This window comes from Pseudorca crassidens, chromosome 3 (assembly GCF_039906515.1).
Source record: "Pseudorca crassidens isolate mPseCra1 chromosome 3, mPseCra1.hap1, whole genome shotgun sequence".
In the NCBI taxonomy this organism is placed as follows: domain Eukaryota; kingdom Metazoa; phylum Chordata; class Mammalia; order Artiodactyla; family Delphinidae; genus Pseudorca; species Pseudorca crassidens.
In genome coordinates, this window is record NC_090298.1 from 116,741,450 (window position 1) to 116,765,230 (window position 23,781).

A 23,781-nucleotide genomic window follows, 5' to 3' on the forward strand; every position below is an offset into this window, starting at 1 on the left:
CCATCATATTCCCTCCACAACCTCTGCCCCTAATATGTCCATTTTCCAGGACTGTCCAAATCCAGAGACTTGGAGGACTGCAGGTGAGATGTGATAAGTGGTTTGCGCCACCTGGTGGTCCTGGGAAGTGTCCGTGGGCTCAGGGACTCCTGGGGGCCGACCCTTGAGGACAGCGTCTCTTGAGGCTCCATCCTCTCATTCAGTGAAGGTGAACAGTGCTGCACACTGTGCTGGGTGCTGGGGATACTGTGGTGAGAAAAGGATTGACCAGATCCCTGTCCACACGGGGCTCACAGTCTAGTGGGGAGGGGGACAGACAGTCACCATTTCCATTTGGGACTCTGGAAGGGCTGGGGAGACAAGCCAAAAATGACCTGGCAGAGAGAAGAAAAAAGAATTGGAGAAGTGGGGAAGACTGACTCAGGAAGCCACCCGAATGTCCTAAGTGCTCCTGGGGGACAGGGTAGTAGCAGGAAAGTCACTTAACAGGGCTATACCTCTTCCTGACAGGCCATACTAAAGATGCCCCAAAGGCAGAATTTGAGAGGTGAGTAGAAAAGGAGCCTCTCTGGCCACACCTGCTCCTAGGTTCCATTCACACCTGTGAATGAATAGGTGGCTGATATGATGGGGAGTCAAGGAAACTGATTAGGTTCTGGCCTTAGACTCTCAGCAGGTAACTTAGAATCCAGAGCAGATAATGAAGGTACCAAATGGGGTCATGTGAAAGTCAATGAGTTAATCAAGGGGCCATTCAGAATTACTTGGGGTTACACAGAGGTAGACGGGCTCCCTGGGGGTCATGGAGGTGGTTTCTGACTAAAAATTTTGAAGGTAAAAACTTAGGGCCCTCAGAAGGGTCAAATGAGGATACTAAACTGGGTCATGAGGAGGTCAGTGGGTTCACCAAGAGGTCATTCAGAATTACTTGGGGTCACATAGAGGTCAATAGGTTCACCAAGAGGTCATCCAGAATTACTTTGGGTTACATAGAGGTCGGTGTGCTCACTGGAGTCATGGAAGTGGTTTCTGAGTGAAAATTTAGAAGGTATTAGCAACTCAGGCCCTCAGAAGGGTCAAATGAGGACAATACACTGGGTCATGAAAAGGTCGATGGGTTCACCAAAAGGTCATTCAGAATTACTCAGGGTCATACAGAGATCATAAATCACATAGAGGAATTACTGGCTCTCAGAAAATTTTAGAGGCAATAGCAAACTCAGAGCCGGTACAGGGATCTGGATGAGATCATCAGGGGCTAGAGAAGTCAGTGATTTGCAGGTTTGTGTAGCATTTAGTTCATTAATTTCCTTTTTTTCTTTGTAACAGGTACTTTTTCTCCCAGCATCCCCACATGAATATGTGTCTAGTTCTTTACTTTTCTCCATCACTTCCCTTTCATCCAGTTTTTGCCACTCTCTGTGTGACTCAAGAATGCAAGGCACAGGATATGGTCATCATCATCATCAAATTAGCCATTAATAGACATCTATCATGTGCCAGAAGCAATCCTGGGCGCCCTATATAATCTCCACAGCAACCCTTTGAGGTAGGTATTAGCATCACCATTTCCCAGCTGAGCCAAGTGCTGCCTAGAGAAGTCACGGAGCTAGTGAGGGGCAGAGCTGGAATTTGAACTAAGGCCCTGTTGATACCTAAGCCCTTTCAACCCTAAGCCTCTCTGTCCTTCGCATGTGTAGGTCTCTGAGCTGACTACACATATTCCGGGCTCATTTGTGCACACACCCACACGTCAACCATGGGAGCTCTTTGGATAGCTGACTCCTTTGTGTCTGGTTGGAACCTAATGGTTCCTGGTGATGGGCTTTGGCTTAGTAACATTAATCAATGAGGGGAAAGGCTCACCCTGGACACCATCTTCCTTCTCCATGCCTGAAATCACGTACCCTTCATCAGGGACTGCAAGTTTAGACAGGCCCTGGCTTTGAGGGGATATAAAAAAACCCAACACCCTGTGGGCTTACAAGCTGCAGCAGCTGTGGTCCTCCTGGCAGCTGAGGGTACCCATTATGCCACTTTTCATGTCCACACATTGCCTGTGACATGCCTGAGGCCCCAAGGGTCATCTTGCCTCAGCTGCTTCAGTGCCAACCTCACAACCCTTCCCTCCTCACCCACCTAGGCCCAGAAACTCTTGCCTCATTCTGGCCCCTGTAGCTCCAGGGCAGGAACTGGGCCAGGGCTCTGAGGCTGAGCTCGAAGCAGAGTAATCTGTGTCAGCCCCTTGGCCAGGTTCCCCAGCAGCAGGGGGTGGTGGGTGGGGAGCTGGGGGACACCTTGTGAACGTTCTTAGAACAGGGAGGAGGGCTGGAGCCTGTCCTGGGAGTCGAAGGCAGGGAGATTGAAGGGAGGGTCTCTTCTCCCAGGTACTGCTCTGGCCCTCTCCAACCTCCACACCAACATCCATCCATCTCTATCACAGGTCTTCATCCTCTGTCTCCCTCCTCACCTGGGGGCTAGGCACACGCAGTCAAACATTAGTTATTTCTGATTTTATTTATAATATAAAAATGTTCAAGTGTCAACAGTCAGGTGTTTGGACATTTCAAGGGGCAGGTTTCCCATTTGCTTAGGATTTTTTTTTTTTTTAAACAATTACCTTTTTGACAAATTAGCAGTGGACCCAGTTTTGGAGGGTGGCGAGGTCAGGGCTGGAGAGGGAGTGGAAGTCATGGGTGGGCTAGAGGCTGGGAGTTGGGCTGTGAGAAGGAAATGGTGTTACTTTATTGCTAAGAGGGGAATCAAATACACTGTCGAGTGGCTCTTCTCGGTCCCAGCGTGACCATGCATCCAATCTAAAGAATCTGAAATGCAAAGGACATGCAGGCATAAAATAGAAAAGACGACCTGTAAACGAAGGTGCTGCAGAGGACGGAGGGGCTTCCTGGAGGCCATAGGGGAGGAGGAGCCACGAACATTGGGGCCCTGGCAGAGCTGCCCCCTCCCAGGGCCGAGGCTGTTGGGAAGACCTCTTTCTCAGTGCGCCCCTCCCTTAGCAGCTGTGAGGAGCGGGGAGGCCCCCTCCCCATTCTAGTTGCTGTCGCTGGGCCTTAGTCTCCCCCTGGACGTTACCTGACCCCCAACTCTAGCTCCAAACCTAGGATCCCCGCCCTCTCAGGGGGCCCAGGGCTCCAGATCTTGCACTGGGGCAAAGCTACTCCGGACCTCATGTCGTTCGTTGGGGCCCCCCAGCCTCACGCCCACCCGAACCCAATCCCGCAGCCTCCCCTCTCCTGCTTTCTCTCACCACCACCTCCCATGACCCCAGCCAGCTTGGGATCCTACATTCCCTCACCCCGCAACCTAGACTTCTCTCCAGGAGCTCCAGATTAGCGTACAGCAAAAGGCACCACAATATAGGTTTCTATTAAAGAGTCAAAAAATTGGCCCATCTCTCTTTTTTTTTGTTGTTTCTTTTTTTTTTCCGAAGCTGTAAATCAGGATGTCACATATAAATAGTTTCCCTATAAAAACGTCTTTGCCGTTAGCTAGTATTATAAGACAATTTTTGCTAAAATGAAAATAAAACATTTTGTTATACCTTTTTCCTTTTATAGAAAATAAAAATATTTTTATTTCTTTTTCTCCCTCCTTTCTCTCTCCAGTCGGCGGTCTCTGTTCTCCTTAAAGACAGTGGGGCGGGCGAGGCGGAGGGGGCGGCGGGGGCCCTAGAGGGGCCCCGAGTCCTGCTTGGCCCGCGGGGGCGGCCCGCGGCTGTGTCTGCTGCTGGCCCGCGTGCTGTGGCTGTCCAGGGAGTAGTAAGTCCTGCTGTCGGCCGCCGGGCAGAGCGGCGGCGAGTCCGAGCGCAGCGCGTCGTGCGCCGCACGCAGGCCGAGGAAAGGCGTGCTCTCGGCCGCCAGCGCCCCGTCCGCGTCGTCCGCTTCGTCGTCCGAGGCGGAAGCCGAGCCGCCTCCCGAGCCGCTGCTCAGCGACAGGGAGTCCCGCGCCGCGCGTGCGCGCTGCGCCGCCAGCCCGTTGAGGCGCGAGCGGCGCCAGCGCCGGGGTCCAGCAGACGTCCTACGGGACGCGCCGCGGGCGCGCGGCCGCGGCGGCGGGGGCGCGCACTCCTGCGTGGTCTCGTACTCGTCGTCCTCGGGGATGCGGAAAGGGCTGGCGGGCAGACTGCCCAGGCTGCCGCCTAGGGCGCAGGCCCCGCGCCGCGGCCCCGGTCCCGCCGCGGGGTAGTAGTAGCTGTCGTAGCTGCGCTGCATGTCCGCACCGGTCCCGGGCCCTGGACCGGGGCCGGGGGGCGCCGGGTGCCGCAGGAGCGGCTGCTGCTCCGCCAGGCGGTAGCTGATGGGCGCGGCCGGCGGCAGCGACACGGCGTGCGCCGAGTTGGGGGACGTGATCTCGAAAGTCGGCACCTGCGTGGCCAGCGAGTAATGGAAGTCCACGGGAGAGAGGCGCGCGGGCGTGGTCAGGGCCGACACATACCTGCGGGGAGAGGCAGAGACGTGGGCCGGTGGCCAGGGGATGGGGCGGACCTGATGCAAAGCGGTGGTCTAGCCCAGGATCCCTCTTGCAAGAACCATGCTGGTATTCCTCAGTGGCCGTAATAAATTTCCTTAATTTCTCTGAGCCTCAGTTTGCTTATCTGTGAAACGGGAGTAACCACAGTGCTCATTCCGTAGCGTTGTTGGATGATTCCATAAACGTATCAGTGGTCCTTGGCTGTGGGGATGCTCACAGTCACCAGTGCTCCTGAATGGTTACTTCGGGTGAGGCTAAGGCTGGGGCATTTTACATGTGTGATCTCATCTAATACAGTAATTCTATAAGAGGCTTCTGTTAGTCCCGTACTACACACGTGAGGAAAAAGACTCAGAACATTTAATTGACTTACTCAAGGTTCACACAGCCAGGAAGTGGTTGAGCTGGGATGTGAACCCAGGCCAGGCAGGAATCAGAACTCATACTGCCCAATTCCTCATTCTAGTCCCTGCATTCAGCCACCCCTGTGACTTGGACTTACCTCCCCTCCGGGACAGTTCATCCCATGGCTGATGGCTACAGTGGGGAAATATTTTCCTTTTTAAGTTGAAGCTAAAAGCTGCCTCAGGGAAGTGACTGCTCCCACCTCAGTTAGGGTCCTCAGCCCAGAGCTCACAGTTACCAAGACCTCACTGAAGTGTCTCTGCTTGGGGCTAAAGACCACCAGTTCCTTCAAAAGTTTGCCCTTGCTAATATCTCCCACTCTGGGTCCCAGGCACCTGTCCCTTTTCTTTCTCCACATTTCCCTTTCTGAGCCAACTGGCCTCTTGCCCAACCATTATCCACCTTGGGACAGGGACCACCCACCTCCCTGCCTCTCTTCCAAACTGTAAAGCTGGGCACCTCATTGCTCTCCGGAGTCCCCATTACTGTTTTTCAGAATCATCTGACTCCTCTCTCTTCCCTCTCCCACATGCACATCCATCATGTCCTACCCATCCCCTTTCTCCTGGAATACCCTCCACCCTGCTCCACTCCATCCTGGGACTAGATGTTCACTCTGGCCATTCCCCCACCCCAGTGTCTTTCCTCCTTCAGCCTATGCAGTTCCCAGAACAATCTTTTTTTGGCCATGTGGCATGTGGGATCCTAGTCCCCCTACGAACCTGCGCCCCCTGCAGTGGAAGCGTGGAGCCTCAAACCACTGGACTGCCAGGGAATTCCCTCCCAAAGCAATCTTTTAAAGTCATATCTCTGCTCTAGGAGGCCCTTCCTGCTTACCCACCCAGGGCCACTGGCCATCTATCTGGCCCCAGCCTTCCTGTTCAGGCCCAGCTCCACTCTCCTCACAGCCCACCCTGCTCTAGGTGCCTCACCAGCCATGTCCCTAGTGCCTCTGCTGGAACAGCTCAAGTTGTTCCCCTTGCCTGGAAGTCTTTCCCTGCCTTGCCTCTCTACCTCCCATCCATTAAGGCAGGGGTCCCCAACCCCCAGGCCGTGGACCAGTACCCGTCTGTGGCCTGTTAGGAACCAGGCCGCACAGCAGGAGGTGTGTGGCCGGAGCGACTGAAGCTTCATCTGTATTTATAGCCACTCCCATGGCTTGCATTACCACCTGAGCTCTGCCTCCTGTCAGCATTATGGTGAGTTGTATAATTATTTCATTATATATTACAATGTAATAATAATAGAAATAAAGTGCACAATAAATGAATCATCCCGAAACCATCCCCCCGCCCCCGTCTGTGGAAAAACTGTCTTCCACAAAACCGGTCCCTGGTGCCAAAAAGGTTGGGGACTGCTGCATTAAGAAGTCCTGTTGCTCTTGTTACTACTAACCATAGCTCCACCTAGTGAGCACCAGCGCCATGTCAGGTAAAAGGCAAAGAGCTTTGCGCATGATCTTAGGGTGGCCTTCATAAGAACCACGCACTACAGGTGTAATGCTCCCTGTTCTATAGCTGAGGAAACAGGCACAGAGGTGATCAACCTGCCCCAAGTCACACAGGTGGTGGGGCTGAGCTTGGAAAGGTTGGTCTTGGAAAACCTAGCTGCTTCCCAGAGCCTACCATCAGACTGGGTTTCTCTGCCCTGGTGGGGTGTCCTATGCTTAGCACTTTCCATAGGCAGCTGTGAGCTTCAGTGGTTTCGTGTCCATGACCGGCACGGAGTAGGCTGAATTGAAGCCTTCTCCACCCCAGCCTGGAGTTCCTAGTACCATGCCCCTTTTTCTGCTCTCCTCCCACAGATCCCAGTTGCCAAGGGGAGAGCAAGATGGAGGCTGGCCCCCTGCAACTCCTGGCTTGGAGTCAGGGAAGAAGGGAAGGTTCCTGGGTCTCACTGCATTCATTGCTCAGGAACCCAATGGCATCTTGATCCATGGGGGCCTAGTTGCTGATTCTTCCAGGGCCTTCAGGCATTCTTGGCTCATTCCCATCCTGCACTCATCGGTTTACTCACAGACAGCCTCCCCTCCCACTCTTCAGCCTGTTCAATCTTGGTGTCTGTTTCTCCCGGGACATGGGGCCTCTAGGTGACACCAGGGTAGGGCAACTGTGTGTTCTGGTTTGTCCATGCCAGACCCTGTTTGTTCCTGATGTTCTACTGCAATTATTAATAACATCCCCTTCTACTCTGAAGAGTGTCCTAGTAGAACAATTAAATTAAATGGTCATAACACACCAGGGTCTACTGGCTGTAGTACCAGCCTGTCATTAACATGTTGATGACCCCGAGCAGACCATTTAACTTTTCAGGGACCTTGCTTGCGCATCTGGAAAATGGGGATGAGGCTCTTTGAAGTGTTTCTGAGGTGACCTAAGGGTCAGCCCTGGGTCAGTGGTGCCAGCTCTCTGGCTACAGTGGGGCACAGGTCACGGGGTAGGAACTGACCTCTCGCTGTGCGGGGAGTCACGCAGGGAGTCTATGGAGTCGTGGTAAGGTGGCACAGCAGCCCTGCGCTGCTCCTCTAGGCTGTAGGCTGCCGCCCGCCGTGCCCGCGCCTCCACACACGCTGGGCTGTTGCACTTGCTGGTGCCCACTGATGACAGCATGATGCCCGATTGGGAGTCGGAGGTCAGGCTCTCAGAATGTTCCAGGCTCCACGTGTGGCTCTCATGCCTGGAGAAGCCAGGTGGAAGTGAGGTGAGGTCAGGAAGGTGCCGGGCAGCCCAGCACGTGTGGTCCCAGGCCCACCCCTTCCCTGGTTCTTCATTCCATCTCAGGCTCCCTCAGCTCACTGCCCTTCACTCTGGGCTGATGTGTAACATCATAAATGCCAAACCCCGATTTTGGGAGGAGGAGAGCTGGAGGCCTGTGGATGGGTGAGCTGCAGTGTGCAGAGGCCTCTTCCTTTCCTCTCTGCAACCAACCTCTCCTTAGCCTCCCTGTCTGGGACCTTTCCACTCCCATGGTCCTTAGCCACTTGCCTTAAGAGCCCAGCCCCAGTGGCCAATATATGGGGACCCTGCCTATTCTGTGCTGCTCCCCAGGGAAGAAAGGGGCCAACCACGTTCTTTCTTGAGCTGTCTGAGCCTGTGTGCTTGTGTGGACAGGCCTCCCTACCTCTGGAGAGGAGGCTAAGGTGGACTAGGTTCACGTGGGAAACCCAGGAGAGGGCGTTAAATAGCTGTGGGTATTCGAGTGAGCAGGTACTTTATGCCAGGTGAAGTGGTGCTGCTGAGGCCCAAACAAAACCAAATGTTAGGTGGGAGCACAGTGATGCTGTTGTTCCTCTGGGGCTGGTTTAGACTAGAAAAGGGAATGCGGTCTGTGAGGACCTGGATGTACGTTTGGTGGTGGGTTCTGGTTTGAAGCCCCCCACCTCCACCCTTCTGCTCACAGGGACCCTCAATACAGAGCCCAGCCTGGCTGGGGAGTTTGGTGTGTGTCCCCAGGCAGGTGTGTGGTGTGCATGTGCACGCCCTGAGGGTGTGCATACGGGAGTCTGCAAGGCTGCGTGGGCCTTGGTGGTGCCCACCTGTGGCTGGAGGTGGGCGTGGCTGTGGAGCAGTGGTGAGAAGGAGAACAGGAGTGGCTCCCAGAGAAGGTGGTCTCCGTTTCCCTCCGGATGACATGGTCTGTGGCTGGCACATTCTTGGAGATATACTGGAACAGACAGAGGGTTTTTTGCCAGGGGGGCAGTTAGTGACAGATGACCAAGTTGACCCTCCTTCCTGGTGGGCAGGGGAAGTGAGGCAGTAAGCTCCAGGTTGCGGGGGCGGTGGTGGTCCACTGGATAAGCAACTCGGTGTTAGGGCAGCAATGGCCCCTGGAAATCAATCCCCCGACCTCCCTTAAGGAAGTGGGCCAAGCGAGGCTAAGTCATCCTGGTGAGGCAAGGCTAGGCTAGCAGGCAAGGCTGAGCACAGGATGGGCCGGCCGCCTCCCTGGCCCATTCTTGCAGGGGGCATAAGAAGGCGGGCTACACAGCAAGGGGTCAGAGTGGGGCCTGGGAACACCACTCACGTCTGCCATCTGGATCTCCTCAGGGTCCAGCCGGGGGTGGCTGGGCCCATTGGCCAAGCTCCGGTTCTGGTGGGCTGGACACATGTTCTGTCGAAGGTGGTTATGCATCTGCTTCCGCTGTTTTCTGCACAGGGGAAGGTGCATTAGCCTGACACCCCCTCCCCGCCTCCCCTGGCACACATGAAGTATGAGCTTCCCTAGCTGTTACTCCAGGGAACTAGTCTACGTGTGCCGGGACTGGACTGCCGTGGCAGTCTCCTGCTACTGCTCTTTCCTGTGCTCAGGCTGCCTTCAGCCAGGACCCCTTCAATCAACCGCCTACATCATCACTACCAGCCGGAATTCAGCAGGACCTGAGCGTAGTGGTAGTGAGCTTTGGCTCTGCTGAGAGAGCAGAACTCTACTACTTTCTAGCTGTGTAACTCTGGGCAAATTACTTAAACTATCCATGTTTCACTTTCCTCATCTGTAAAACGGACTGATCATCTACGCATTCCAAAGACCACTGAGGATTAAGAGTAGATAAAATATTCAAGCACAGTGCTGGCCCACTTCCTGCATTCATTTATTTGGTGTCTATTGGGTTTTTACTATGTGCCAGATGCTGTTTTGGAGCAGAGGAGACAGATATGGTTCCTGCCCTCATGGAGCTTGTGGGCCAGTAGGAGAGGCAGATGATAAACACATAAACAAATAAACAAACAAGATACTTTCAGCAAAGTGCTATGGAGAAAATAAAACAGGATGCTGTGGTCAGGGAGTCAAGACCTGTGGGGCTGCTTCACTTCAGCACCTATTAAGTGCTCAATACATTTGTTTTGTAATCAACAAGTTTAATCATGTCACTCCCCTGTTAAAGCCCCTTCATTGGGCTTCAGAATCCTGTTTCCTCTCCCCAGCCCTGTCTCTCACGGCCCTTTCCCCACCCCAGCTTGCTGCATCCTTGGAGGGCTTGTTTCTGATCCTACACTGTGCCTCTCTGGCCTCTGGGCCTTTGCATCCAATTGCAGCACATTCTCTGCCTCTTCACCTGCTAACTCCTGCTCATCTCTCAGGCCTGGCCTAAATGCACCTTTCTCAGGGAAACCCTCCCTGCCCTCTAGCTGAGGTTAGGCACCCCTGAAATACATCCTGTAATACTGGACCTCTTGCTTAGAGCACTGGCCATGTGCCTGGTACAGGGCCTGGTGTCCAGCAGGCATTGAATGAAAGTTTGTTGAAGAAATAAGTAAATATAGTAGGGGTTAGAACATGAGGCTTGCTTCTCCCCCCAGTTCTTGGCCTCAATTTTCCTGTGTGGGCCCAGTCTCCTCCTGTGGGCTCCCTGAACCCTAAACCCCAAGGCTGGCAGGGCCTTAGATCTCATAGATAGGGGCAGCAGGAGTCAAGACCCAGGGGCTCAGTCCCCCAAATGGTGGCTATGCCCAGACTCTTGCTTTCCGCATAAGAACAGATATGACAAACTCTTTCTGTACCACATCACTCTACAACCTGCAATGGCTCCCTATCATCTGTAGGATAAACCCAGGTCCCCAAGCTTGACATTCAAGGCCCTGTGGTGCCACGCAGGTTCCAGCTGTTCTTTTAGACTCGTGCACCTTTTTAAAATTGACCCCAGCCCTCTGCTCCAGCTAGGCTCGGCTGCTCACGCTCCATGAACACAGCTGACCCTCTCCTGCATTTGTCCTTTAGCTCGCACTCTTCTACTGGAATTGTCCAGCCCCTTTCCTTGCTCCAAGGTTCTGATGCCACCTTTCCTTTGCCCAGGGGGGGCCCAACCCCATCTTCTCTGTATTCCTGCTTGGACTGCTCCTAGGTGGGATTAGGCAGTGCCCTGTGAGGTCTCTTTTTCCCCTGAGAAGGTGCCTCCCTCTCTGTGCTTGCCCACCCCCAACACTGCCCCAGTGCCTGCCTACCTGACAGGGCAGATCCTCCCTCACAGGATCCTCTGAGGTACTAGAGGATCACACTCATTTTATAGATGAGAACTCAGAGAAGCTCATCCGTTTCCTCAGGGTCACAGGAAATGGCCGAGCTGAATTAGAACCCAGATCTATCTTCTTTCACCGCCTGGGCTTATGACCGTTCTTGTGCAGTCCTCTGGGGCCTGTCTACCCCACCCTCTGCTCCTGCTTCTTGGCCCAGCCCTCTGGCCCCTCACCAGCTGCAGAAGGGGGCAGAGGGGCATAGGAATGGGGGAGGCTCCGCCAGGCATGGTGCGGTGGAGAGGAGAGCCTGTCCCCACAAAAGCAGTCCCTGGTTGCTCTGAGCGCCCGACAACTCACTTGGTCTTGCAGTAGGCGACCACGCAGACGATGCCCACGACCAGCAGAGCCACGCAAATGCCGGTGATAGTCAGGACCCTTTTCTGGTACAGCTCCTCGGCTTCTGCAGAGGTAGAGGGCGTGAGGGGGCAGGGTGGGAGGCAGACCCGTAGAGACAGTGCTGCAGACCGTCCCCCTGCCCCGCAAACCCCGGGCTCTCTCCAGCTCGGGTGCTGCCCGGCTCCCATCCCACTCCTCCCCCAGCCAGTTCCCTCCTTCCTGCTTTCCTGAACTCCACCCACCTGTGGAATCTCATCACAATTGACTACACCTGAGCTCACCTTCCCAAACCTGTGCTCTGCCTGGAGCATGTGAGTGGAAAATGCAGGGGGATGGGTGGAGGAGGTGGGATGGAGGTGAAGTTCCCAAGGTCATAGGGGAGGGCAACCCACTATGGCCTGGTGGCTGCAAAGAGCCTTGATGGGCTGGGGGAAGCTGGTCTTCATGGTGGTGAACATGCTGACCCTGGGCAAAGGCCTGGCTGGCCACTTTGGCTTCCTTAAGAAGGTGGAGAGTGGCTTGTTCTGGGCTGGAGACAGGACATGAGGCCCAGAGGCTGGACTTAGGAGGGATGCCAGGACCAAGAGCAGGAACAGAGCAGACCAGGCCCACAGAGGCGGGAGAGGGGAGAAAGGCCTTGGTTTATCCCTGCAGCTCGGTCAGGGTTGTGGCCCTGGCCCACTCCAGCTCTCCCCGTCTCTGCTTGTCAGAGACCCACGAGTGGCAGCACAGCCCCCTGGCGCCTAGGACAGCCCTTGTGCTCAAGGAGCAGCCTCCACCCTTCTGAAGGAGCTGAGCTAGGCTGGGCCTCAAAGCCCTCAAAAAGACCCAACTATCCCCTCTACCTCTACTCCCACTTTTTGGTGGGGCAACCCCTACGCTTCTAGAACAGAGAAAGCCTGGAGGAAGCAAAGGAAAAAGGTGACAGCACCAGACATGGTCAAGGCCTACAGCCTAGACATCCCGCCCTTGCTCCGGCTCCCATCTGCTGGCCGGCCCCTCCCCATCGCTCCCCTCCCACCAGCACAGGGATAAGTGGGGGCGGGACCCAAAGCCTTGGTGGAACCCTGGGCAGTGTCCCTAAGCCCCCAGGCTTGCAGGGTCTCCTGTGGCAAAGGTACGCCCAGCAGCAACCACTGGGTACAAAGCCCCAGGCACACATACCTGGAGGACTGTGCCCGTCTGACACACAGACAGACCCTTCACAACAATACACACGGCCGCCACGCACGCGATCACACCCACTGACATAGTCATGCAGAGTCTTGAACAAACAGCCCTCCACCCCAGATCCCCACCTCCAGGCTCTGTGGTCCTCGTCCTGCCTCCGGTTCTCATCCTCAGCCACGCCTCAGTCCTCCACTCAGGCCTCTGTCTCCATCACTCCTTTGAGACCGCTCTGGTCATGGTCACCAACAACCCCCCCGCTGCCAAGTCTGTGGTTCGCTTCCCTCTCAGCAGACTCCCCCTGCTGGGACCACTTCCCGGGATGGTCTTCCCTCCTGGGTTTCCTCCCCCTGCACTGGCTCATCTCTCTGTCTCAGTTGCTACTTCCCCCTCTTCCATGTGGGCTGCAGGGTCCAGGCCCAGAGCTCTCAGGCTTCTTCCTCTCTCCATCTGCCCTTTCTCCCTCCGTCATCTCACCCAGACTCAGACTTGAAATACCATCTGTACGCAGCTGAATCTCACGTTTCTCTCTCCTGCCCTGACCTCTTCCGGAGCTCCAGATTCCTACATTCAAGGGCCATGGCCAAGCAGAAGCACTGATTCCCCACCCTCGTTCCCTGCTCTTCCCATCTCTTCAGTGGCGACACCACCTTTCCTGTTAAACAAGCCCCAGACCTTAGAATCATTCCTGATCTTCCCACCCACTCTGGTACCTGATCCATCAGCAAGTCGTCTCAGCTCTCCCTCCCAAGTAGATCCCAGATCTGACCACTTCTTCCCATTTCCACTGCTTCCAGCTTCATCCAAGATGCCATCTCTCACTCGACAGCTGCCCGCTTCTGACTGGTTTCTCTGCTTCTATTGCTCCACACCCTGTCCCCTCACCCAGTCTATCCTCTGCCCCGAAGCCACGTTGATTTCCAACGATAAAGCAGATCATTTTACTCCTCTGCTTAAAAACCCACAATGGCATCCCCCTGCGATTCAAATACAACCAAAAGCCTTACCATGGTCCACGAGGCCCAGGGTCACCTGGTCCCTTCTTCTAGATCCCACCTGTAGTCTTCTTCCCCATGTCTGCTGTGCTCCAGAGGCACTGGCAGTCTTTCCATCCATCGAACAAGGCAGGCCCATCCACATCACCCTTAACTTGCTGTGCCCCCTGCCTCAAACACTCTCCCCTGATTGTTTGCAGGGCTGGCTGCTTCTCGTCAGGTTTTAGCTCAAATGTCGCCTCATTGGACAAGGCTTCCCTGGCCACTTAGCTAGAGCAGCTCCTCACCCCGGCTAGGCGCCATCCCATTCCGTTTTATTTTCTGTGTAGCACTTACCCCCACCTGCTATCTTTCCTGTTTGTTTGTTGTCTGTCTCACCCCTGCACCAGGAGGGCAGGGACTCTGCATGCTAGATCGCCAGAGTCTGGCCAACTCTGGGGTTCAGTAGAGGTTTGTTGAGTTGGTGTGTGAATGAATATACAGACCACCTTTACAGACAGCCGCATATTTACACACGCTCACACTTGCCTCCGCACCCACTGCTCACGCTCAACCCTTAACAACAAAGATGTTCCACTGCACCCCTCTGTGTGCTCACACCCTGCACTGAGAGACCCAACAAGGTGTAAACATGTCAACATAGACACATAACAACATAGACACGCACACCTACAGATTCCCCCCCTGCACCCCCTGCCATGATCACACAGACACCACAGACTCGGCCCCTCTCCTCCCCACCCTGTCACAGCAGAGACACAGACATACTCTTACACACAGACTTTCAGCTCCATCTTCTGAGAATAGCTGATGGTGGCTAGGTGGCCGGGGAACCAGGGCCTCCCCAAATCTGCCACGAGAACAGTCTTTTCATAACTGCAGGCTCTGCACACATCTGGGGTCTGACCCCATCGAAGGCTCAACCCCTCTGAGACCCCGCATCTCTCCTGCTATATGTGTGGACCAGGGTGGAGCCGCCCAGCACAAAGCCAGAGAGCTGGGAAGACTGACCCCTCAAAGTCCCTCCCTGCCCAAGGCATCTTCCAGGGGCCAGAGGACAGTCAGGAGTGGGACGTGAGGTTCTGAGCTGGGAGGCAGGAGGGCAGGCACCCGAAGTCAGCCCACCGTGGCCCCTCGCTGGTGTTGCCCACAAACACATGTGCCACCGTGGGGACAGATCGTGAAGGGAGTAACAGCCTCAAGCAGATGGCAAAGCCTGGCAGACAAACATGGGGCAGGCGGCAGAGACAAATGGGTGTTATCAGCTGCCAGCCTGGTGAAGAATGAAAAGCAATGGAAATGGAAATGGGAAAAGGAAGGAGGATTAAGGTCAAATTGAAAGGGATGCCTCTCTGCACAGTTCTCCAAACCAGGATTCTGTGGCTTTCAGACACCTGCTCTCCGAGGGCTCGTCTGGCCAACCCACTGGGTTGCACACAGCTCAGGGGTCCCGCTCCCCTCAGAGTACTCTGGCGACTGGCCCCAGGCAAGGGGGCACTACTGTACACGGGGGCACAGTCTGAACGCCAGGGTACTCTGCTGTTCATGAGCTTTTCTTGTCTCCCCCAAATCAATGTAGTTTATTACAGGACATCCTGATGGGGACAGGGGGATTTTTGAAATCATCCCTTTCCCATTTGGGGGGAAAGGAAACCAAATGTCCAGCACACATGGTGTCAGAGGCTGTGGAGAGGGGCTGTGTGGATGGCGCTGACCGATACATAGAGGCTCCGTACCCTTTAGTTCAAATCCAAGGTGCTCTGGCAGTGCAGAAGAAAGGAGGGTCCGAGAGGGGAAGGGATGGAGGGAGAGATACAGAGAGAGAGAGAGATGGGGGAGGGGGCGGGAGAGAGAGAGAGAAACGTTGGTCAGGACTCTTCAGACACCAGCAGCCAGCCTGTGAGGTGAAAGCAGGTTAGTGGTGTCCCCTCCCAGCCTCCTGAGCCCCTTCCCTGGCCCCCAGTCCCCAGGAGCCCTTGATTGGGGTAGAGAGAGGAAATGTTAGGATCAGCAGACAGGGCAGGTTCTTTAGAGATGAGCTGTGGGGTTAGTACCTGGTGGGGAGGCAGAGGCGCAAGAGTCAGTTGGCAGATGTCCCCAGAGAGGAAAGGTGAGTGGGGGCAGGGGGCGGAGGAGTCCCCATCCTTCCCCTCCCAGCTCCAATGCCAGGCCTTCGACCCTTTCGAGCAAGCTGGAGACAGCTTGCTCAGCCTGAGCTCATTCATGGGGCCCTTCTTTCTGTTCAGAACTAGGGCTTGGGGTACCCAGACCGGCCCCTTGTCCCTGTCCTGCCCCCATGGGCCTCACTGGCCTGCCCATCTACTAAGAGCCAGGCATGGAGGCTCAGAGTTTGTGTGGCGCAGGACTGGGGAGGGGGAGAGGCCCCAGGCAGCAGGTCACTTCTCCACTTGACACCCCCAACACCCTAGAAACCTGCAGGGGCTAGGCCTCGGGTCCCAGCCTGATCACACAACTTAGGAAAGCAAACTGCAACTTGGAGAAAGAGACGAGTGGGTTCACCTGTAGAACACCTGTGCCCCCTAAATGGCAGCCAATTGCACTCTTTGAAGCTGGATCATGTTGTAAGTGTGCAAATTCACGGGTCTTCGAGGTAGACACCCAGGCCATCGAAGGGTTAGATAAAAGGGCCCTGCCCAAGGGTCAGCTCTGTCACTGACCCACTGTGTGACCCCATAGTATCCCGCCTATCTGGCTCTCAATCTTTCATCAGTTAAATGGGGATCAGGCCTGGCCACGGGATCTCTGAGGTCTGCAATTCGGCTGTCCTTCAGAATCATCCAGACCAATGGAAACAGGCTCTGGGGTGGGAGCCCAGAAATCTCCCCAGTGCTTTTGAAAAGCTCACCTACCATTCTAAGGTAACAGGCAGCACCTGATTGCAGGCCTCGAGTCTCAGTTTTGTCCCTAGTTTGCTGTGTGCATGTGGGCAAGTCATACATAGTCTCTGTTTCCTCATCTGTCAAAAGTGCCTGTACACAGTGAGAGCAGAAACTAACACATTTTAAATCAACTAGACTCCAATAAAAATTAAAAAAAAAAAGACGGGCGAGGCGATGTGCAAGGGCTTGCTCCACTGCCTCCGCACGTGCACAGCAAGTTCCGCTAGACCCAGGCAGGAGGTGGAATTGTGTTCTGATGTTCTCATTTCCTGCAGGGGGAGCGGAGCACGGGGACATGAGCAGGAAGTCCTGTGCACTGTCTAGCTCTGGATCTCTCCCCTGCTTCCTGATAGGGATTCCAGAGGGTTATGCAGTTGGAAAAGGGCAAGAGAGTAGAATGGCTCTGACTGAAAGAGGCTTGAGGAAGATCCTGGGGTTCTGACCCCCAGTTCCATGCAGAGACCACACCCCTGAAGCAAGAACCCCAGCTCTGCTAAACATGAGCCCTTCCGTGCACTCCTGTTAAACCTGAGGTTGCAGGTGATCTTGAATGTGGTTTCTTTGCAGTCTTACGCTTACTGCTTGGAGGTAGGAGTCACCATAAGCACAGCAAGTCCACTCCTCTCCCAGGGCCTCCCAGGGCTGGCCAACTGTGCTAAGCAGGCAGTACAAACTTGACAAACTGAAAGGGTCCTCGGGGGCAACTCTCACTGAGCAGTTAATCCTGTAGCCCCAGGGACCCTCCAGGCAGCTCAAAAGAGCTCACAATGTTTGGATATCCAGCCAGGTTCCCCACAGAGAACAGCCCAGCTTGACCACAGCACCCCAGACACTAAGAGAACCACAGCACCCCAGACACTAAGAGAACTGTGGTTCACAGAGCTGGTCTGGGCTCCACTTTTGGTGGTGTTTGTATTAGATGAGGCAGCTAGGGCCCAGTAGTGCTAGGACACTTTCCCAAGGTCACATAGCAAATTAGGAGGAGGGAGACTGGAGGCCAGGTCTCTGGTCTCTTGGGGCTAAGCCATGGCTATTCCTGCCCATTGAGTCCCTGGGAAGCCCTGACTGGCTAGTCCTCAGGACAGTGACCATCTGGAGAAGTGAGCAGGGCTCCCAAAGCCATTTGCATCACTCCTCTGGGAACCAAGTAACAGCGGCAGCAGCTTTTGGGACTCCTGACTGGCCTCCCCTTTGAGTCAAAGACCAGTACTGTTTTGGGTGGACAGTGGTGGCTGGCAGGACTGGTGATGTCACTGAGAAGTCACTAAAAGGCAGCCCTGCTTCCCTCTCCCCGGGGATGGATTCTGAGGGGCCTGCAGCCATGTCAGCCCCAGCAAAAAACAAAAACAAAGACACCCCAAAAACCCAAAATCAAAAAAACAGTCTCCTGCTCATCATATTCACTGCCTGCCACTCAGCCAGGATGGAGTGATACCACCAAGTCACAGGTGGGTCCTACCGAACAGAAATTTGCATACTGACCAGTAACCATGGCAGCCTGATGCTGGACTCCCAGCAGGGTCAGGCTTACCAGACAACAGACAGAGTCTTCATCCTGGACATGTCCTACGACACCTGGTCATAGGCACCTGGACAAGAAGGCCCTGATGTCGACCCCGGAGCATGTGCTTGTGTGCTTGTGTGTGTGTGAGCAGGTGTCAGCAGACATGTGTTTGTGTGCAAGTGCAGGCATGTGTTTGTGTGTGCAGGTGTGCGTGCTCTTGTATATGGTGGGTATCCAGGTGTACAAGTTTTGAGTCTTGGGAAGTGGAGGGGCTGTCAAGGGAAGAAGGAGAAGCTTTAAAGGGCTACTGCGGCTGCAGGCTCTGTTTCCGTGGCCTCCGCAAAAGGTAACCTGGTCTAGAGGCTGTCTGGGCAGAGGGGGAAGGTCAGACACTTTGCTCAGGATGTGCTGGGAGTCAGCCTCCAGGGGACTGATGCTGCCCCTCTGGCCTCCACTCCCACGCCAGCAGTAGCTGGATGAGGAGCTCAACTGTGTTCAAACAACAGCAGGCCCTTGACTAAGCCCTTGGTGTGCATCACTTCACTTCATCCTCACAGCAACCCTAAAGGCATAAATGCCACTATCCCCATTTTACAGATGAGACAACAAAATCAGAGAGGTTAAATGAGGCCCCAGAACAGGAAGCTCAGCTGCTGGCAATTTTATTCAGGTCCATCTGAATCGAAGCCTGAACACTTAAGTTAGCATTTTTCACTCCTTTTTCAATAATTATCTGATAGAGCAGTGCATGAAGTGCTCTGGGCAAAGTGCTTGGAGAGTATAAATCCTTTACCAAAAGGTACCAGCAAGGATCCCAGTAACACTAGGCAGAAAGGCTGCATTTCCAGGCTCCTTTCTGGGCTCCCGGGGCCCTGCTGACCCTCCCAGAAGATCTGAGCTGCAAGCTGAAGCAGCCCAGCTGGCAGAGAAGCTTGGACAGTGGCCGAGTGTTGGAGGCTCTGCTGCTCAGATTCAGGATGGGCTGAGACTCCCTGTCCAGAACAGTCCCATAAGCTAGGGGGGCTCTGGGCCTAAGGGGGAAAAGGAATAGGCCCTGCATTGCCTCTCTCCCCAGGTCCTCAGCCCCAGCTGGCTGCTCTGTCCTCCTGACCTACGGTCCTCCAATGGGGCTGGATCTGACTCTGCAATTCCTCCTGGAGCCTGGGCCCTGGAGAGTTCTGTTGGGCCACGTGCCCACAGGCTCTGTTCTTATCCCCATGGCCTTCCTCCCTGGCCTCCAGTGGGAGGGGCCTGAGGACAGCGCCGCCCCCAACACTCTATTAAGAGAGTTGACCACCTGGGATGACCAGCCCCGACCTCTCTGGCGCCTCTCCTCGTCAAATCTTGGCTTCCAGGTTCCTGTGCAGGGAATGTCTAGGCTTTTGTGCTGTGGTCTGAGAAGGATCGGAAGGCTCCTTTCTCTACCCTGAGCCCCAAACCCCTTTTCTCTAAGGGCTACCTAAATGGTCCCGTGGGTCCCTCCCTTGGCCTCTTCATGCCCAGGCACCATCAATCTAGTTCTAATTCCTCATGGGACCCATCTGTCCTCCCTGGAGAGGAGGAGGTGGGTGGTGGGTCGAGCAGGGGCCTAGCGTGCTCTGGAGGACGGGGGACACGGTCCCGCCTTGCAGGCCAGTGGACCGCTGGGCCCCAAATGGAGTCCATGGCCAGCCTGTGGCCTTCTGCTCTGCTCCACCACCACCTCATGGCACTTGAAGGCACTGCTCCCAGCCCCCAGTAAAACATGCCACAGTTAGGGCCTCATCCTTCAGCTCCAGGGGTCACACTTTTCTCGGCAGACTGTGCAAACCAGAAAGCTCCAACTTCAGAGATGGAAGAAAGGAAGGGAGTGAAGTCCTGGATGGGGACTGAGACCAGAGAGGGCCTGGAGAGAGTCACCAGTTACCCCTTGATTCCTTCTTCCCTCTATGCCTTAGTATTTGTGGCAACCCTCGCCCCTACTCCAACATCTAGCTGCACAGATGACTCTGGTCTTCACGGAAACCACTGCCCTGGGACCTGTTTTCCCTCAATCCGCCTTCCCCACTCTCCCCCATCACCCCAAATCAAACCAAAACAAACTCTGGCCAGATGGAAAGGCAGGCTTTCTGAGAACTTGCTTCTCTCTCTCAAACACACGAGCACACATGTGCACACACTCATTGCCCGGCCTCACCAACAGCCTGACATCCTCAGACAGGCTCTCAGAGGCAGGTGAGGGCTCTGCAAATGCTTCTTCCCCTCCTGGCCAGGCTGCCTGACCCCAGTGGTGAAGAGGCCTGAGCCTGGCTCTGAGCAGCTGCAGAGAGAATTCAGTGTTACTGCGACCAGGCAGTACAGCAACATGAGGCAGGGGGTGTATCAGTCTCCTCTGTGTGAAACCCAGCAGGACCCTGCAGGTGCTTCCCCAGGAAAGACCCCCCAGTGACCCCTGCCTCTTGTTTGTAGAAAAGCTTTAGCCTCCTAGGCCTTTCTCCTCGAGTTCCAAAGAGCAAATTTAATCAGAGAAGTGAGAAAATGCAGAAACAAAGGAAAACAAACAAGACAAAATAATAAGAGTTTAGCCATAAGACAAAGTCAAGGACCTTTGGTATATCCTTGAGTTGTTTTGCAGATACTAAAACCCCACGAGGTGTTAGAAGTTAACTACATGATGACCACCCCCAGCCCTAGGCTGATTGGAACCAGAAGGTTGATGATTGAGATTCCTGAAACACCCTGTTACCTCACCATCAACCAATCAGAGGACTGAGCATGAGCTGATCGTGCACCTCATGACCCCACCCTCCCACAGTCTTTAAAAACCCTTCCCATGAGCCCCTTGTATTCTTTGCTTGACACCTTACGACTAGCGCTGTTCTTTCTTTCACCTCCACCCGGTTTAGTAGGTTAGCTCTGCTGTGTGTTTGGCGTAGGGGACCCAAGTTTGGTTCAGTAACACGCACAGGCTTCTGATGAGGACTGAGAGGAGCCTAGGACAGCCCCCCGCGTTTCCCGGCCCACCCCAATCTCTCTAAGCAAGGCCCCATCCTTCCCACGGGGTGGGGGGAAGAACTGTCAGTTACCAGGGAAGGAAAGAAATAGAAGAAAGAGACATACTGGAGAAGTTGACCATTGCGAACTGCTGACACCTGTCCCCGGTGTATCCCACAGGACACCTACCAAAAGAAAGAAAACCAGAAAGAGAGAGCCAGGATAGCAAGACATAGGCATTGCAACACCCCGGCACAGGCTCCTGCCAATGCCAGCTGGGTTCCTTGCCACTGTTACCATTTGTACCGGCCTTGCCACTCTGCCCCTTACCTGCAGCCCTGAACTTTAAACCCAAGGATTAGGCCAAAAATGAAAAAGCAAAACAAAAGAACTAACAAACCAAAATACAAAAAAGAAACAAAACAGCCAAAGATCAAAACAACCAACACCCCTGGCCCTATGTCCTACAACGGGGTGAGGAGTGGGGGGGGACTGCACCCGGAAGCTTTCTAAGGAGCAGGGACTCGTGTTTGTATCTTCAAACATACTTTGCTTAGGATCTGGCATGTACAATCGCAAAGGCAGTTTCTCCAAACATCTCTGTCCGAAGAATCCGTTTGGACATCTGGAGAAGGAAAAGGGGAAAAATCACAGAACAAACTGGCATCATCCGCGAGGCTTAGTTTAGAAATCAAAGTGCACAGTGATGAATGAGAAAACCAAGTCGAGCGCTGGGGCACACTCGTTGCTGAAGGGGCTGGAGTCGGGGCTGGGTGGAGGGCTCGGAAATCTCCTTCACAATCTCTCTAATAGATGTGGCTCCAGGTGGTGGGGAAGCGGGGGAGGGGGAGGGAAGAAGATGATTTGGGGAAGCGGGGTGGGGAAATTGGGAACTTACTGCCTAAAGGTCCTCATGGTTATTGAGACTTCCCTTCTGACCTGCCTGGGGCCCCGTGAAGCCAGGATTGTAGACCCTTCGTGCCAGGCAGTCAGTAGGCTGGGGGGCTGGGAGTCTTCTGGAATACCAAGTTCTGGGGAGACATTCCTTCCAAGCCCTACCAAAGGGTTCTGTCCAGGGCCCTGGGCAGGTTTTCTCATCCATGAAACAGACCCCAGAAAGCTCAAAGGAGAACTTGGGAATGCTGTTCCCAGACTGTGCGCCTCCAGCAGAAGGGGCCTTGGAGATGTCTCATCTGTTCTTTCAAAGAGGGCTCTGTGGCCAAGTAAGTTCAGGAAATCCATTCCCAGGCTTCCTTGTAGAGGTGCAGTGCACGCTAGCACATGAAAGGCTATGAAAAGTTTTGTAGGAGGAAAGAGCTGAACTTTCCAGTAGGTTCCAAATGTATTTGACCTTGGAAGTTGTTTTTTGAGGAATCCTTGTGAACATACGGTTTGGGGAAGGCTGCCCTAGAGCAATATACACGGGAAAAGCTTATGGGGAACAGGTGAGGGTGGAGAGAAGCCTGAATTACCAGCATCCCAAAGCTGGTGGGCTGAGGGCAGGCGTGGGGCCTCTGGCCTCAGGTGGCAAGAATCACGGTGGCGGGGTGGGGGCGGGGCTGCAGCCTGTTCCGCATCAGGGGGCCAACTGGCTGCCTGGGACACCTGCCCTTTCCCCACGACCTGCTCCTCCATCACTGCCTGGCTCTAGCGGGAGTTCATTCTCCCACGTTGCCTCCTGCAGAGAACCACCCACTCCCATCTCCCTGACCTTGTCCTTAACTTCCAAGATCCACTTCCTTCTGCTCCCTGGCTGCCACTCTCCCCTCGAGTCCCTGTCTTGTAGATTTCTGGGAGACATGCCCAGCCCTTGTACTCTCTTCTGAATCCCAGCAAGGCCAGATACTTAAGCTTACAGATAGGGCCAGACTGATCCTCCCGCACCGCCCCCTACTCGAAGATGGGTCTATGCTCTTCTGCCTCTTCTAAATTAGGAAATTAGGTAAGCCCATCACCAGCGTCCCCTCAATAACAGGTCAGTGACGTTAATCAGTAAACTTCCCCAAGAGGTGAATGTACTCTACCTCTTAGCATTCTAGCATATACCAACCATCAGCAGCCCCTTGAACTTATAGGGGGTGATGGCGATTGACTGTGATAGACCCTCACAAAAACCCTGTGGCCTCCAATCTAGCCTGGAGGATCAGGAGTGGTTGATGAGCAGATAGCTGGAGTCTCTCTGGGCCTTACTGTATCTCCCTCAGGGGAGGCAGGAGGCTGGTCCTTGTAGCCGGGGCAGTGTGTGTGCAGGTGTGCCTGGCTAATGAATGGTAGTGGAGGGGGGGAAGTGTGTCTGGAGAAGGGGGAGAGCCTGCACGTGAAGCTGATGCACGCTCATCCTGTTGAACAGGGTGGCTCGGAGCAGGAGGCTACAACTTTGTCAATACGCCCTTTTCTGACCCCTCGCCCTCGTCCCCAGTTATCCCAGCCCAGGAAAATGGAGGCAGTGGCTAAGGCTTTCCGACCAGCTCCACTCAGGCTCAGCCCTTCTTCCTCAGCTCTCGGAAACTGATTCCACTTGGGATGGGACTAGAGGCGCAGGAGTGACTTTTCAAGCAGCAGCATCGTTGGGGGTGGACGATAAAGACCCAGGACGTTGCCAAAATGACTCTTGCAATCAGGAATAAGAAAGAGATAGGCTTGACTGTGTCCAGTGTCTGAGATTAGCCCGGCTCCTGGAGACAGGAAAAACCTGTGTGTGTGTAAGAGAAAATGGGGGAGTGCAGGGGCAGGAGGGGACAGAGGGGAATTTATTCCCACTGCTGAGAGTCAGGATGCTTTCCTGTGGCTCTTGGAGACGGAGGGTAATTGAGCACATCCCTGCGTTCCCGGCCCCACACCCAGCCTGGACTACCCCGACTCTATCCTCGTATTATTCGTGGCTACAGAGTTGCACAGCTCCAGGTGGTGCTGTGGACACCGTGTACAACACGAACAAGCCCCCTGGAGTTGTGCGATATAGTCCTAACCTTCCTGCCCTGGGAAAGTGCCCACTAGCT

The 23,781-nt window shown here is 54.6% G+C and overlaps 1 protein-coding gene across 4 annotated transcripts in view; it reads right to left on the bottom strand.

Moving 5' to 3' along the window:
- Positions 1–900: 900 nt before the first annotated feature.
- NRG2 (neuregulin 2) overlaps positions 901–23,781 on the bottom strand; it is a 181,564-nt gene continuing 158,683 nt past the window's right edge. The window contains exons 5-12 of one of the 4 annotated variants that reach the window (XR_010942139.1): positions 20,909–20,967; positions 15,142–15,165; positions 11,205–11,307; positions 8,920–9,043; positions 8,432–8,559; positions 7,345–7,572; positions 3,563–4,455; positions 901–2,825 (exon numbers count right to left, since the gene is read on the bottom strand). Coding sequence is in view for 3 of the 4 variants with exons in the window: in XM_067731929.1 (XP_067588030.1) it covers positions 3,690–4,455; positions 7,345–7,572; positions 8,432–8,559; positions 8,920–9,043; positions 11,205–11,307; positions 15,142–15,165; positions 20,909–20,967 (1,432 nt within the window). In the remaining variant the exon portion in view is untranslated. Of the gene's footprint in view, positions 4,456–7,344; positions 7,573–8,431; positions 8,560–8,919; positions 9,044–11,204; positions 11,308–15,141; positions 15,166–20,908; positions 20,968–21,330; positions 21,408–23,781 lie in introns of all 4 variants that reach the window. The other 3 variants (XM_067731929.1, XM_067731931.1, XM_067731930.1) reach the window with 3 other exon arrangements.